Here is a 17,316-nt window from a genome sequence, read left to right as displayed (position 1 = left end):
TGTTTTTTGTGGAATGCTTAACTACCAAAACACCATAACTGGTAAATCTGTTAATTCCAAACAATTACAGACATCTCAGATTGTTTAATTTACAGACATTTGAAAGGTTTATAACATTGACAAAGAGCAATTCCACAAAAATATTGCAGTGGAGATTCATCTAATAACTAAACTATTTTGATTTTAGAATAAGAGATGAGGAATTTCTCCCGAGAGTCATCAACTTTTTGAATGTTCGACAATGGACAAGAACTATGGAAGTGAAATTATTGCTTGTAATCAAGGCAAAGACTGACAGATATTTGGATTCCAAGGGAGTCAAGGGATGTGGGGAACAAGGAACAAAGAGAGGTTGAGGTCAGTACTGGATGCGACTTGACCTTACTCAACAGTAGTGCACTCTCAAGGTGCCAAGTGATTAACTTAGGCTTTTGTTCCCATTTCTTATTCATGCAACAAGGAGGCAAGTCAATGTTAACTCTTACTACAAGAGGATGCAGGTACAAGAATGCTGATGGTTTACTAAAATTATACAGGGCCATTATGACGCAGTACATGGAACAATGCTTGGGTTTGCTCTCCTTCAGCAAGGACAAATGAATTTGCAATGCAGAAAGTTCAACAGGATTGAACCTTGGAATGGAACAAGGTAGATCCATTAAAGTTGAATAAAGAGACCAGGATGATATTCTATAATGTTTGGAAGAGATGCTTTCATTTAAAATACAAAATTCTTACTGGGCTAAATATTTAGTATATCACATCTAGTGTCTATGATTTATCGTCCTCTATGTTGTAAGCCCAGGGTTAAATGCAGATTTGAAGGCCACCGCAGAACACATCAGTTTAGACGGCAAGGACAATCAAGAGCTTTCAGTCACTTTCACATGATCCCTCCCATGCTGACTTCCACTTTGCTCCATTGATGTCTAAACAATTTTTGAGGAGCAACATCTCATCTTCCATGTTTTGCAGACCTCAGGACTTCATACTGAACTTAATTTCCAGTTAACACCCTTTTCTCCTCTCCAGAGATCTCTCCAGGGAAGATACCTAAAATGTTAATCTATAAGCAAAGTCCAATGCACAATAAACACGTGTACAATGTCCTCATATGCAGATTGATAACAGACTTTGAATCTTAGAAATGTCAAGCTCAATGTTATGGTACGCTGCATGCCAAGTCTAGAGGAAAATGTCATTGATTTCTCAAAGTCATGCCAGTAATTGAACAACAGAACGGGGAAGGAAAAGGATAGCGAGGAAAAGAAGCCATATCAAAACAATAGAATATTAATTTAGACTAGAGATACAGCGTGGAAACAGACCCTTCGGCCCCCCGAGTCTGCACCGACCAGCAATCACCAGTTTGCTAACCTACACACACTGGGGACAATTTTACAATTTACCAAAGCCAATTAAGCTACAAACTTTTTCACCCAGTTGTGAAGCTGTGTAATTCCCTGCCTCAGAAGGCAGTGGAGGCCAATTCAAGAGAGAGCTAGATAGAGCCCTTAAAGATAGTGGAGTCAAGGGATATGGGGAGAAGGCAGGAACGGGGTATTGATTGTGGATGATCAGCTATGATCACAGTGAATGGCGGTGCTGTCTCGAAGAGCTGAATAGCTTACTCCTGCACCTATTGTCTATTGACCTAAACAGTTTTTCCAGGTGAGGCAGAGGTTCACTTGCACCTCCTCCAACCTCATCTACTGTATTCACTGTTCCAGATGTCAATTTCTCTACATCGGCGAGACCAAGCGCAGGCTTGCCGATCGTTTCGCTTAACACCTCCGCTCAGGCCATCTTAACCTATCTGATCTCCCGGTGGCCCAGCACTTCAACTCCCCCTCCCATTCCCAATCTGTCCTGGGCATCCTCCATTGTCAGAGTGAGGCCCAGCGCAAGTTGGAGGAACAGCACCTCATATTTCGCTTGGGTAGTATACACCCCAGCGGTATGAACATTGACTTCTCAAACTTCAGATAGCCCTTGCTTTCTCTCTCCGTCCCCTTCCCCATCCCAGTTCTCCCATCTGTCTTACTGTCTCCACCTGCATTCCATCTTTGTCCCTCCCCCTCCCCTGACATCAATCTGAAGAAAGGTGTCAACCCGAAACGTCGTCCATTCCTTCTCTCCATAGATGCTGACTCACCCGCTGAGTTACTCCAGCATTTTCTGTCTATCTTCAAAATTATATACACTGGACTGAAGCTGGGAACAGGCGATGGAATAGAAATTACAAATCTTTCTACCAAACTTCCAATAACCCAAACAATAATTTCTAATAAACAACTTTTTTTATTTTTTTAGTATGTTTTAAAGTATGTTTTTGATGTTTCTCGGTGTGTTTTTGTGGGGGGTGGTGTGGGGGGGTGAGGGGGAAACCGTTTCGGCCACCTCCTCCACGGAGAGGTGACTTTTTCCAGGTCGCCTCCCCCGTGGCTAACAGCAAGGATCGGCGCGGCCTTTCCCGGAGACGCGCCCGGGGCTTCAGCGGCGGGCGCAGCGTGGACTCTCGGCGTGGAGCGGGTGAACCCTCGCTGGGGCTCGCTGGAGGGAAGCGCTCCGTTTCGCTGGCCCGGGGCAGCTGGCAGCCTGAAGCCGCGCGCGGTCAGCACAGCTCCAGCTGGCGCGGCGTCTACAGCCCGGGATCCCTCGTGGGGGACCCGGGGTAAGAAGAAGCCATCACTGCCGGCCCGCGGCCAACTTCTACCGCGGGCGCGGTGGCAACTTACCATCACCCCTGGAGGGGGGCTTCGACCACCAGCCCTGCGGTCTGCGGTGCTTCTGGCTGCGGCACGGCAGGAACCTTAAATCTTCGACCACCGGCCTGCGGCCTACACCAGCCTGAAGCCGCGGTCTCCGGTGAGGAAGAGCCGATCTTGGACTTACCTTGACTTTGACCCTTACCATCTGGACGCCCGCAGCAACGGCTGCGGAGGGTGGAGGTCCCGACCACGGGGGGAAATGGAGGAGGTCTGGCCAAGTTCTGTGCCTTCCACCACAGTGATGAATGCTGTGGTGGATGTTTGTGTTACATTTTTGTTGTGGTTGTGTGTTCTTTATTATTGTACCGCTGCTGATAAGAACCATGTTCAAACAAAGGCAAAGAATTGTTTTGGGAGGAGTTCGTACTATCATATCGTTAAAGTCAATTTATACTGTCTTGAAAGCTAATTATTGAGAAGTCAAATACTCTATTTGAATCTTTGACACAGAAAATTCTTACACTATCTGTGAAAGAAACAACCAATGAGAGAAAAACTCCTAAAAATCCTGCTGTAGTTTTTAGATACCCTGATAGAGCATTGCTTGGTGCATAAATACTACTTTCAAAAGTAATCTTAGCGTTTATGGACCTATTACAAGCATGAGGTGCAATAGTAATTTTTAAAATAAATAAATAAATAAATGGTATCAGGACCTGGCAATGGGAGGTAAAACAGCAAAAACAGACTTGGTTGGTAGTCTTTCTGCGGAGTTTAATGTTATAATAGAACGATTGTCCTTACTTTCTTTTTCTTTCTTTTCTAGGGTCTACTTTCTTACTTCACTTCCTTCTCTAACTTCTTTTCTAAGGGGCTTTCTTTTCCCAACACTCTCTTGCACTTCACGACTCTTGCGCACTTTCGTTACTTTCCTTACTTCTATCTTTTTCTTAAAGCTCAAAAAAAATGAAGCGGTACAAAAAATGTATTAAGATATATGTGTTGTGTATTATTGTAATTTACCGTACTTCTAATAAAAATAATTTAAAAAAAAAAATAAATCATCTTAGAATCTTGATCTTCCAATGCAATCATTATTAATTCAAAATAGAAAACTGCAGGCAGTGGGAATCTTTAAAAAAAAAAAAAAATATTGAAGAAAAAAAAAATCAGCAAATCAGGATAAATTTCCCCACCTTGGGATAATATGGAACTAGTGTGACCAGGTGGTCAATGGAGGGCACGAGCTGAGCGACCCAAACGACTTGTTTCAATGCTGCATCTCTAAACGAAACTTAAGGCAAATGCGTCTTTTTCTTTCTATATCAGAACTGGTCATTTCTGTCTGTAAACAATTTGGGTTTTTAAAAAAAATTTATATTTGTATAATTATATCAGTTGATGATGGCAAAGCCATAACAAATTGTCTGTTTTGACATCAGCAAGGTGTTTGAAAAGGTTTTGCATGGTAGGCTGCTCTGGAACGTTCAATCCAATGGGATCGAAGGAGAGCTAGTTGACAGGCTAAAGAATTGGCTTTGTGGAAGGATACAGAGGTTGATGGAGGAAGGTTGCTTTTTGGATTGGAGGCCTGTGACTAGTAGTGTGTCTCAGGGATCGGTGCTGAGACCCATTGCTGTTTGTGGATAATGTCAACAATTTGTACGAGAATGTAGAAAGCGTGATTAATGAATGTGTAGATGACACTAAAGTGAGCAGTATCATAGAATGCAAAGATGGTTACAGCTGGATCTTGAATAGCTGGGCAAACGGGCTGAGGAATGTTTAGTGCAGTTTCTTGCAAATAAGTGTGAGGCGTTACATTTTGTTGCACTAAGGCAGGACTTTCACAGTGAATGGCAGGGCACCAAGGATTGTGGTGGAGCAGAGGGATCTGGGAGTGCAGGTATATAGTTCTTTGAAAGTGACATCTTGGGTAGATAAGGTGGTCAAGGTGACTTTCAACACTTTCACCAGTCACGGAATTGAATATAGAAGTTGGGATGTTGTATTACAGTTGTACGAGATATTGGTGAGGTTGCATTTGGAGTATTGTGTTCAGTTTTGGTCACCGTGCCAAAGTGAGCATGTTGGTAGGCTGGAAAGAGAGCAGAAAAGTATGACAACGGGGAGATGTTGGGCAGGCTTTATTCTATGGAGCACAGGATGATGACAGGTTTAGTTTAGTTTATTATTATTACATAAAGGCAATGTGAAAAGCTTCGGACAAAGAAAAGGCTATACATGAATACAATCAAGTGGCCCACAGTACACAGGTAAAGGAAAAAGGTTACAACATTTAGTGCACAGATATGACTTTATAGATGTGTATAAGATCATAAGACAGATATTGTACATGCATAGTCTTGAGTTTAAGGTGAGAGGAGAAAGATTAAATAGGAACCCGAGGGGCAACTATTTCCACACAGAGGGTATATGGAGCGAGCTGCCAGAGGAGGTAGTTGAAACAGGTACTATAACAACATTTAAAAGACATTTGGACAGATACGTGGAAAGGAAAGGTTTAGAGGGATATGGGTCAAATGCAGGCAGGTGGGGCTAGCATAGATGGGGCATCGTGGTCTTGGTCACACAACCTCATTATTAATGTCATATAACACAGATGAATCAGCAGCGTACACTTATAACTATCTCGGACTCACCCTATTAGAGATATTCCTTTAGTTCCACCAATTTCTCCCCTACCTACTCTCTGAATGAAAAATACCATTATCAACCATTCCCAAATCTGAATTGACCTGGACCTGAAATATTAACCATTTCTCTTCCCACAGACACTACCTTTGAATCTTTTCCAATATTTTGTTTTTACTTTCAACATGCAGGACATGCAAAACCTGTGAAACGTAGACCAATGCTCTTGCCGAGACCTGACACCAAAACACGAACGCAGGAAATGTCTAATAAATCAGGCAGTGTTTGTGCAAAGGGAAAACGTGAGACAATATTACAAACAGATATGCTTACCTGCTAACGGGCACAGAGACCTTCTCGGTCTACATCCAGGTACCCCTGGCAGGAAGTTGCCTGCCAGGGAGACAAATGCTGGGTGCAATTTTTCAGAATGCCAATCAGTACCAAAATAAATGTTTAGAATTGAGTTTGAATGCATTTCTCACTGTAAATAGCAGAAGGTCTTGTCAAGTCATTATTTTGAATAGGCAACGACTCCCATTTTTAAGATTAAAGATCGTGATTAAAAACATGCACTGCATTACTGCTGACATCAATGGAGGCAGGTTTCAATTTGGAACATTGTTTCCAGAGATACAAAAATCCTGACAGCAAGTCAGGGTGATCCCACATTTCTCATTTGGAACAATGTAGCCAAAAACAATGATTGTAAAGTTTCCTCTTTCAGAGTTATTTTCAACTAAGCGGCAAGCTTCTTTAGCGCTATGTTAATCTAACTTCTACAGTTCCCTCCATAATGTTTGGGACAAAGACCCATCATTTATTTATTTGCTTCTGCACACCACAATTTGAGATTTGTAATAGAAAAAAAATCACATGTGGTTAAAGTGCACATTGTCAGATTTCAATAAAGGTCATTTTTATACATTTTGGTTTCACCATGTAGAAATTACAGCAGTGTTTATACATAGTCTCCCCATTTCAGGGCACCATAATAGAAACATAGAAACATATAAATTAGGTGCAGGAGTAGGCCATTCGGCCCTTCGAGCCTGCTCGATATGATCATGGCTGATCATCCAACTCAGTATCCCGTACCTGCCTTCTCTCCATACCCTCTGATCCCCTTAGCCACAAGGGCCACATCTAACTCCCTCTTAAATATAGCCAATGAACTGGCCTCGACTACCCTCCGTGGCAGGGAGTTCCAGAGATTCACCACTCTCTGTGTGAAAATGTTTGGCTAATGTTTGTGACACAGCAATGTCATGTAAATGAAAGCAGTCATGTTTAATATTTTGTTGCAGATCCTTTGCATGTAATGACTGCTTTTAGTCTGTGATTCATGGACATCACCAGTTGCTACGTTTCCTCTCTGGTGATGCTCTGCCAGGCCTGTATTGCAGCCATCTTTAGCTTCTGCTTGTTTTGAGGCTAGTCCCCTTCAGTTTTCTCTTCAGCATATAAAAGGCATGCTCAATTGGGTTCAGATCGGGTGATTGACTTGGCCATTCAAGAATTGACTATTTTTTAAACTTTGAAAAACTCCTTTGCTGCTTTAGCAGTATGTTTGGGATCATTGTCTTGCTGTAGAATAAACTACCGGCCAATGAGTTTTGAGGCATTTGTTTGAACTTGAGCAGATTAAGAGGTGTCTTTTCACTTCAGAATTCATTATACTACTACCATCAGCAGTTGTATCATCAATGAAGGTAAGTGAGCCAGTACCTTCAGCAGGGGGGACGACGACTATGTATAAACACTGCTATAATTTCTACATGGTGAGACCAAATGTATAAAAATACCCTTTAATAAAATCTGACAATGTGCACTTTAACCACATGTGATTTTTTTTCTATTACAAATCTCAAATTGTGGAGTACAGAGGCAAATAAATAGATGATGGTCTTTGTCCCAAACATTATTGAGGGCACTGTAGCTCACCATCTACAAAGAAAATATTGCCTGGCTAAAATTAAGTGCATTCCTAGCAGGTTATATTTGTGACACAGAAATGTATTTTTCTTCAAATATCTTTAGTATCAATAAAATTCAAAATAACAATTAGCGGACAACTGGACGAATTACATTTTTAACTCTTAAAATGTACAGTGAATAATTTTACAATGGAGGTGAACTAAGGAAACGATCAGAACCATTAATATTCAATGAGTGCAAGCCTCAATATATTTCCAGAGTTTGTTGAATAAATAACAAACCTTAAAAGTTAAGAATGTTTAAAATTTAAATTAAGTTTGCTGGCATTGCTCATCGCACACGGTACAATACTGATCTGTAAATACTGATCAACAAACATGGAGGAGAAAACACTGCCTACAACCTTACATGAAACAAAACACACACCCAGTACAGTAACATGTTATTGTGCACTGTGTTTCACCTTATTGCCACTAAATAATCAGTACTTTGCTGCATTGACTTATGATTCAAGTGTATAAACTCACGCTAATTTACAAATTGTCAGAAAGCTGCTTAAACTTACCAACATTGAAGACATTTGTCACGAGCACAACCTGGTAATTATCAGAATAAAACACCATTACAGAACAAAGTTCAATAGCCAGCTTTGAAACAAACCCTCTGGCTTTTTGCAGCACCAGCAAGCAGCTGCGCAATTACATTCTTGTACATGCCGAGGCAATGCAGACTTCATTCTTTGCGAGTCTCAGCAACTCACCTGTGGCACCTCCAACAAGCCACACAGAAATCAATCTTACATTACTCATCAAACAAACGTGCACTTTGCACATCTCTCCAATTTACTAGCATTCACAGATGTACGTACATACAATTGAACCAAATTATTATTTGTATTCTCCATTTAGTATTCTGATAACATACAGTAAATCAACCCAATTCCAAGCCTAAAATTTAACAGTCAATACCAAAAACCTTAGATGACATCAAGCTCATTTATTTCTTACACAAGTGTCAACAAATATTCTTAAATCTTTATTTTAACGTACTTCAAACATCCTTTGAAGAAATAACCAACATAAACTATAATAACAAAGGCACCATGAAGATCAGAACTCGGATATAAATTCCCAGACAAGCAATCCGTTTGAAAGTACCCCAGAGTACATTGGAGTTAGCATCAAATACTGAGAATTTTTATGGCTGAAAGATGAAACACTGGCCACAATTCTCAAGATGTAGAAACAAGAACTGCAGATGCTGGAATCCCAAATAAAAACAAAGTGCGGAGTAACTCGGGAGGTCAGGCAGCGTCTCTATGGGATATGAAGAGTCTGAAGAAGAGTCCCAATTCGAAATATCACTTACTCCAGCACTGTGTTTTATTCTCAAAGTGACATTGGATTTGGGGTATTAGGAGCAGGGATAGCTGTGGTGGCGCGCAGCTGCAACCCGACTTCGAATAATATCAATTTTGGATATTTTCAATTAAAGGGAAGCTGATAGCTAACCAGACAAAGTAACAAACCTACTTTAGGTACTTGAATTCCCAAGTAATCACTTATGCAATTATCTACAGTTATTGAGATGTGCTGTACATTTTGAAACTTCCATCACATTTAATAGGTATTTGGCTATGTGCATCATGAGTTGGAGCCTGCAGGGCTACAGGTCCAATTCTGCAAGGTGTTTTTCCCTTTTGAAACCAGGCAGAAACATGATGGGAACCCAGCATATTTAGTGATTCAATATTAAATCAGACAAATTGTCATAGTCTAAATATAAAATTTACAACCGATAATTTGCTTCCATCTCAGTTATAAATTTTACATTATTCTATGACAATGTCAGATTGAACACTGAATAAGTCACTGAATCTGCTGGATTCCTTTCAGCCTCTTATTTTCAATTGGTACAAATATTACAGCAAAATACTGGCAATTTTGGTTGGGTGCTCAAGAATTTAAATTATATCTGTAAATACTATTCTACTCATAGAAATAAAAAAGTTGTAAGAGACTTAGGACCAGAAAAGGATCTACTTCGTCAATAAAAGAAAATGGGGATCATAACTTAGGAGCAAAATTAGGCCATTCAACCCATCGGCAAGCCAAATCAATAGTTCTCACTCTGATGCAGAAGTTATTAGAAAATAATTCTCATTTATTGCCAGAAAATGTCTCCCAATGAATCTTTGTTACTGATGGGCAGAGAGTCTAGCAACAAAACCACACAGGTGCTGTAATGGGGGACTTGGGTGATACAAAGCATCTGCTAATCTAAAGGGCTTTACAGGGTATTTGGAATTCAATAATTGGGAAGTATGTCAGACAATCTGCTTATATCAACCTCAAGAAAAATGGTGACATGCAATTACAGTTGTGATACATGCTTGGTTCTTGGTTTCTTGGTCCTCCAAAATATTCCAAATGGAATTTAAACTGGATGTGGTGAAGGGAGGGCTTAAGCCAGAAAGGGTTATTGGGAAGAAAGAGCTACTTTAAATTTAGTTGCATCTGGTTGGGTAACTATAGTTGGGTGGAGATTATTCCATGCTTTAATTGTGCGGGGGAAGAACGAATTGCTGTATACATTTGTCTTTGTAGCTGGGATCACAAATTGGATCGAATGCCCTCGTCTGCTCCTAATTGGTTTGGGTTTGGTGTAGGTCTTGTAGTCTATGTCGAGCTGACCATTTAACATTTTGTAAAAACAGGTCAAACGGTGAGCTTCACATCTGTCTTGGAGAGGGTTCCACCCCAGAGAATTCAGAAGTTTGGTGACAATCGCTTCTCTCTCATAGGTGTTAGTAACAAATGGAGAGGTAACTACCAGCAAGGGCACAAAAGCACATTCAAAACAAAGTCAATGGGATGGATCGTGGAGGAATTGATATGACGACTAGGGTTTAAAACCTCATTTGAAAAACTACACCTTTGACAATGCAAGACAGGGGAGCATCAACGTGGACCAGTGGTGCAATACGATGTGCAGGAAAAGGCCAGATTAGCATCCAAAACATTCTACGGCAAACTTGTTTATTTTAACTTCTCATAACATATTTTTAATCAGACTTTGCAGCATACAATTCTGCTATAATGCAATACTTACTTTCCTAGGAAACCTTGTGTTGTGTTATAAAAACAATTGTGTCAATGCAAAAAGAGTGCTAGTTTCAAAGTTATGGCCGTCTCACGGTGCGAGTCCACCCACGAATGATCCCGAGTTTAAAACAAATCAAACTCATGGTAATCACGTAGAATTAACGTAGCGGGAACGTCGGAACTCGTGGATGTAACTTAGCGACTCGTAACGCTAACGGCAGGTACTCAGGGAAAATTGTAAACTCGTGAAAATCTTTCAACATGATGAAAGATTTTCACGAGTCAAATTTACTGTTGAAGTAAAAATTTTTAACTTTTAAACTCGTAAGAACGTCGTAACCCATTTAAAAAAAAAATGTAAATGTCTTTTTTATAGCTACAAGTTATTTGTGTTACTGCAGGCTGAAAAGTCTAGGATACATGATACATGGTTTAATACTCATGACACCAATGTCAAAAGAAATGATTGCTTCTCAATGGCCACCCACAGTGAAACTAGCAGCTTGTGTTCTTAAGAGACAATGGTGAGTGATTATTGTGGGGAGGTTAGATGGAAAGTGTTTTCCCTTGGACTGCTTTTAAAAAAAACTAAATACAGCTTTAGTTTCATTGCATTGAAAATAATGTTAATCATATGAAACAATTTTGTTTTATAACCTTGATTTTTATGAAATTTATAGTTCGGGTTCATGTTAGATGCTAGAGATGACGTGAATATTCCAATCACGGTTCTGTGACTAAAGTATTTTACAAACAATATTGAACCAATACGGCAATAGATCTTTTATTCTCTAAAATATCAATTATTGCCAGATTAAATATATTGCAACTTCTTAAAGGAAAAAGGACATGCAATTTAATATAATTGGCATCATAGGAGATTTTTTTAAATAACATGGAGACTGAGGTTGTGCTGGATAGGAGAAAATAATCTTGGAAATATTAAGTTTGTTGCACAGGATTCATACAGTGGAAAGCAATAGTTTTTTTTAGAAATCACAGAATGATGGCGCAACACCAGTACTGGTCAGTTCAGATGCTAAGAGGAAAGGCTGATTATATAATTGTCAAATCAAAAGTTGACATTTTATTTAAACGAAGCTAATTGCAGTATTTCACCCTGTAACAAAAGCTTGTGCTGGCGTGACATTTATCGTCAGGCGAAAAATCCAAGCTAAATATGTTAATCACAAAATCATTCATTTTATCATACGTTTCTCATAACATCAAAACAGAACCAAGTTCTATACTTAAAGTAGAACTGAAACTCCAAATCACCGGACTAAATGGCAAAGTGTTTCCCACTGAGCCAAGCAAGCATGAAGCATGCAAACTGCCTTTGTTAGCAATCCCCTCACACAAGAGAATTTGAATAAATAGATAAATTTACGTAATTCACAAATAATTTCAATTTTTTTTTTTTTTTTTTTTAAACGACCTGCAGTTCCAGATAAAATCTCATTTTACACTTAGAACATGAACAGTACAGGACACAAAGTTCTGAAGTAACTCAGTGGGTCAGGCAGCATCTCGGAAGAACATAGATAGGTGACTTTTCAGGTTGCGATCTTTCTCCAGAAGACTCTTCAGTTGAAGTAGGGTCCCAACCCGAAACATCCATGTCAGGCCCGTATGAAGCTTTTCAAAAAGGGGGGTGGCATGACAGATTACAAAAATGTTATGTGAAATAATGTTCACGCAGGAAGCCCCTCGCGTCCGGGTTCCAGGGCCTGCTTAAGGGCCCATAAAAGCTCTGGGGTTTTAGATGCTCTCTGGTGCATTCTGAGCCTTATTTTGGCACCAAATATATGACCAATATTTCAGAAATAATTTTGGTTGAGTCAAGAGTAATGAGTGGGTGAAATGGGATGATTGGGATCATTGTTGTATACATTTTTTTTAAAATCAAGAATCGTTGTCCTTGTTTTAATAATCAAGTTGTAGTGTTGTAAAATGTTATGTAAAATGTTATAAAAGAGATCAAGATTCAAGAGAGTTTATTGTCATGTGTCCCAGATAGGACAATGACATTCTTGCTTTGCTTCAGCACAACAGAATATAGTAGACATTAATACAGAACAGATCAGTGTGTCCATATACCATTATATAAATATATACACACATGAATAAATAAAACATATATAAAGTGCAAATAAACAGATAATGGGCTATTAATGTCCAGAGTTTTGTTTGAGTTGAGTTTAATAGCCTGATGGCTGTGAGGAAGTAGCTATTTCTGTACCTGGACGTTGCAGTCTTCAGGCTCCTGTACCTTCTACCTGAATGTAGCGGGGAGATGAGTGTGTGGCCAGGATGGTGTGGGTCCTGGATGATGCTGCCAGCCTTTTTGAGGCAGCAACTGCGATAGATCCCCTCGATGGTAGGGAGGTCAGAGCCGTTGATGGACTGGGCAGTATTTACTCCTTTTTGTAGTCTTTTCTGCTCCTGGACGCTCAAGTTGCCGAACCTAGCCACGATTCAACCGGTTAGCATGCTCTCTACTGTGCACCTGTAGAAGTTAGAGAGAGTCCTCCTTGACATACCGACTCTCCATAATCTTCTCAGGAAGTAGAGGCGCTGATGTGCTTTCTTTATAATTGCATCAGTGTTCTCAGACCAGGAGAGATCTTCAGAGATGTGCACGCCCAGGAATTTAAAGCTCTTGACCCTTTCCACCATCCCGTTGATATAAACGGGACTGTGGGTCCCCATCCTACCTCTTCCAAAGTCCACAACCAGTTCCTTGGTTTTGCTGGTGTTGAGGGCCAGGTTATTGTGCTGGCACCATTTGGTCAGTCGGTCGATCTCTCTTCTATACTCTGACTCGTCCCCATCGGTGATACGTCCCACAACAGTGATGTCGTCAGCGAACTTGATGGAGTTCGCACTATGCCAGCTACGCAGTCATGAATATAGAGCGAGTACAGCAGGGGGCTGAGCACGCAGCCTTGAGGTGCTCCCGTGCTGATTGTTATCGAGGCTGACACCTTTCCACCAATTCAAACAGTCTGTGGTCTGTGAATGAGGAAGTCAAGGATCCAGTCGAGGAGCATGCAAAAACTGCAAATACAATACTGAATGTGTTTGCAGTAAAGAAAACCTTTTTTAGAAAATGTGTGTTGATTTGATTGCCTGTTACTGTTAGACTGTGTTAGTGTGTGCAGTGCACCTTTAATGATCCTCCTGACCTAACAACTTCACATCACATCAACTTCAACATGAAATAGTGATGTGAACACAACATTTAGTTCAACTTCAATTTCCATCATGAAAATTGAAGTCAAACTAAATGATGCATTTACATTACTATGACCGCTTTCAAACTAATCTATTTTACTGTCATACTATTATAACAAATTCTCGTTCCATGATGACTCATAAACAAGATCACAAATCACATTTTGAATTCTCAAACATAATGTGATTGTGAATTATTGCAGAGCTGCCTAGTTTCACTGAGCATTTCTGTATTTTGATGGCTGAAAATTAGTATTTTGTTGGGTAAATCGGTATTTGTCACATAAATACAATAGAATGTACTACACAGAAACTAGATTTTTGAAAATCAGTATTTTGCATGCAACCTCATGTATTCTCAAATATTAGTATGGAATATTGAAAATCAGTACTACTGAATTGTGAAACCATTTTTGAAATGTGAATTTATAATTCTTGATTTTGATTCCATAACATAAAAATATATAATAACATAACATAAATTTCACAATTCATCATATAGTTTACCAAACAATCAAATATGCTGGCAAGATGCTGCATAATCATTCAGGTGCTCCTGGTAAATGTCACATAAAGGTGAGTAGCATGGTAAGTAGAATTTTAAAGAATCACCCAGTGTTACTATTATTGAGCCACGCTGACTAGCATGACTGGAATTAGTTCTCAGTTCACTGTCACTCAGCACTCAGCATGCTGGCATGATGCTGCAAAATCATTCATGTGCTCCTGAATGTATATTGCCATTTACCACTACTTCTACTAATGCAAAGGCATTCGTTGGCCTTAGCCTATATGTCATCCCTGGTTCCACAAATATAGCACCTCAGACCAGTTTATCCAGCATGGCAGTCCTCAGTTTGTTAATGCTGTCAAAGCATGTGTCGTTCTGCAGTACACTGATGCAGGTGGCCCTAATTCTACCTCTTCTGGCAGTGCCTCGTTTGGTCTCCCAAAGTGTGACTTCATTTTTAATGGCAGTTCTCAGTTCGTTAACTCTGTCGAAGACCTGTGTCATTCCGCAGCTAGTACATTGATGTAGGTAGCCCGACTTCTACCTCTTCTTGCAGTGCCCTGTTTGGGCTCCCAAAGTGTGAGGGGATTAGCAGATAGTTCAGGCTTCCTCTCACAGACTTGGACAACACTCTTGGCAGACCAGCATATATTGCCATTTAGCCATAAATCACATTTTCCAGTTCCATTTTCCGAGTCACGGCCAAAATCATAGTGAATGTGCATTAAGGCGAGTGCAGACAGCCTGTCATTGCTCATGGAAGTCCTGGTGTAGTGATGCAGGCTACGGACACTTGTGGCAGACTGGCATATATTGCCATTTAGCCAGAATTCATGTTTTCCAGTTCCATTTTCCAAGAATGTAACTGCGCAAACCTAGTCACGACTTTGTCCAAGTTATGGGCAAAGTCATAGTGAATGTAGATTAAGGCAATTGCAGACAGCCTGTCATTGCTCATGGAAGTCCTGGTCTTTGCTTCTTTGCGGATGTGAAAATGTCCTCGTTGGCTGGATCAAAGTAAGATGCCGAGCGAGATCACGCCCACTGCAAGCATGCCGCCCGAGGCGAGCGTCTCTCTGCCGCTCAGGCTCATGACCAAAGGTCCCGGCTACCTCCGCAGTCAAATGGGAGGGGAACAGGCGGTGTCGGCAGAGCGCCGTGGTGAGACTGGCTGCCGACAAGGCCAAGTACTTGAAGAGCCAGATGGCTAGTGGGTGCAAAGTAGAGCCCAATGGTTTGGATAGCTCTGCCTCCGAGGAAGGCAGCGGCAGCGGGGCCAGCAGCAACACAAAGACTTACCTGGCCTCCGGCAGCCCCCAGCAGAGCGGGCAGCTGGTGCTCCCGCCCGACATTGTGCGTCGCTCCAGCTCCTCGAGGCAGCTCAGGCCCAACTCGCTGGTCATGAACCGGCAGAAGTGCGAGTTCATGCGGGGAGCGGCGGCCACCAGCAGCGCCCGCAGTTTCAAGGGCAGTGGCAGCCTGGTCCTGCGGCTGCTGCCCAGCTCTAGCGGCCGGGGCGACAAGCAGCAGGGGCTGGCAACGGGAGCAGAAATGTCAGAAGGGGGAGAATTAGCAGAGGGTACAGCACCCCAGGGGGGACAAGTAACCACACCAGCAGCACTCCAGGGAGAAACAGCAGCCTCGCCAGCAACACCCCAGGGTGCACAGGTAACCACACCAGCTGCACCCAAGGGTGCACAATTAACCACTCCAGCAGCACCCCAGAAAACACCAGTCACCACACCAGCAGCATCCCAGGGTGCACAAGTAACCACGCCAGCAGCGCCACGAGGAGCAGCAGCAGGTCGCCCCAAGGAGCCGCTCAAGCAGGTTGGTGAAGGTGGATTATGCCACTCGCACTACGACCTCAGCTGCCGCTTCTCCCGAGCCTGCTTGGGCTTGAACAGTTTCTTCGAGCACTGCGGACTCGAGCCTGAAGTGATCGCGAAACTGGTCAGGGTGAAGTTTGCCGCCGACGCCATCTTCTAAAGCCTTGCCCTCAAGTTTCGCAGAGTGAAAGGGCTGTCCCATTTGGGTGACATTTTCGGCGACAGCCTGAAAAGAGGTTGTCGCGTCGTGGTCGGGTCATGACGCAGCTTGATGCGTGGTGACGCATGAAGTGACGTGTGGTGACTCCCTGTCACCTCTGGATTTTGGAATGACCGGTTAGGGTCAGGGTTGGTGTTAGGGACCACAGATGGGCTGTAAAATATTCTTCCTTCAATGCATGGATTTTAAACATTAATATATTAAAATTAATACAATAAAAATCAATTGTGCAAATGAAAAGATGTCTGTCCAGTTTTATTTACAGATGTATCGGTCCGCTTCCAGATCCAATCACCATCCTTCCGGGGATGGTGGTACTGACATATGATGAAAGAATGGATCGACTGGGCTTATATTCACTGGAATTTAGAAGGATGAGAGGGTATTTTCTAATAACATATAACATTCTTTAGAGATTGGAGAGGATAGATGCAGGAAAAATGTTCCCAATACTGGGGGAATCCTGAATCAAGGTTCACAGTTTACACATAAGGATTTGTACATTCAGGAATGAGACGAGGAAAAACCTTTTCACCCAGAGAGCTGTGAATCTGTGGCATTCTCTTCTACAGAAGGCAGTGGAGGCCAATTCACTGGATGTATTCAAGAGGGATATAGCTCTTGGAGCTAACAAAATTAAGGGATATGGGGAGAAAGCAGGAACGGGGTACTGATGTTGGATGATCAGCCATGATCATATTGAATGGTGGTGCTGGCTCGAAGGGCCGAATGGCTGACTCCTGCACCTATTTTCTATGTTTCTGTGTTAAGTATGCTACTCAGTTCACAAAACTCCTCAATTTTTGTGTATAACTTCCCAATACACTTGGTCCCAGCGGCCTATACCTGTCCCATGTCTCCTTTTTCCTGACCAGAGACTCAATTTTTCTCGTCATGTAATTTTCCTTACTCCCACCTTGCCCTTCACTTACATTTTACTCGGATGCATCACAGCATGTATTGGGAAACGCTCCATCCAAGACCACAATAAATTGCAGAGATTTGTGGACATAGCCCCGACCATTATACAAACCAACCTCCATTCTATTGACCCCATTCACACTTCACGCAACCTCAGCAAAGCCACCAGCATAATCAAGGACCAGCCTCC

At 41.7% G+C, this 17,316-nt stretch overlaps 1 protein-coding gene across 6 annotated transcripts in view; it reads right to left on the bottom strand.

Annotated features, from left to right (window-relative positions):
• LOC116973334 (CD2 associated protein) overlaps nt 1-17,316 on the bottom strand; it is a 155,602-nt gene that overhangs the window by 102,385 nt on the left and 35,901 nt on the right. The window contains exon 1 of one of the 6 annotated variants that reach the window (XM_033021296.1): nt 7,870-7,990. The exons of 4 other annotated variants lie outside the window; for them this stretch is intronic. In XM_033021296.1, coding sequence (XP_032877187.1) covers nt 7,870-7,884 — 15 coding nt within the window. In that variant the 5' untranslated portion in view covers nt 7,885-7,990. Of the gene's footprint in view, nt 1-7,869; nt 7,991-17,316 lie in introns of those variants that run through there. One more of the 6 variants, XM_033021298.1, reaches the window with a different exon arrangement.

Source organism: Amblyraja radiata, chromosome 5 (assembly GCF_010909765.2).
Source record: "Amblyraja radiata isolate CabotCenter1 chromosome 5, sAmbRad1.1.pri, whole genome shotgun sequence".
Classification (NCBI taxonomy): Eukaryota; Metazoa; Chordata; class Chondrichthyes; order Rajiformes; family Rajidae; genus Amblyraja; species Amblyraja radiata.
Note: the sequence above shows the minus strand (reverse complement) of the source record. Positions and strands in the feature narration are given on the sequence as shown.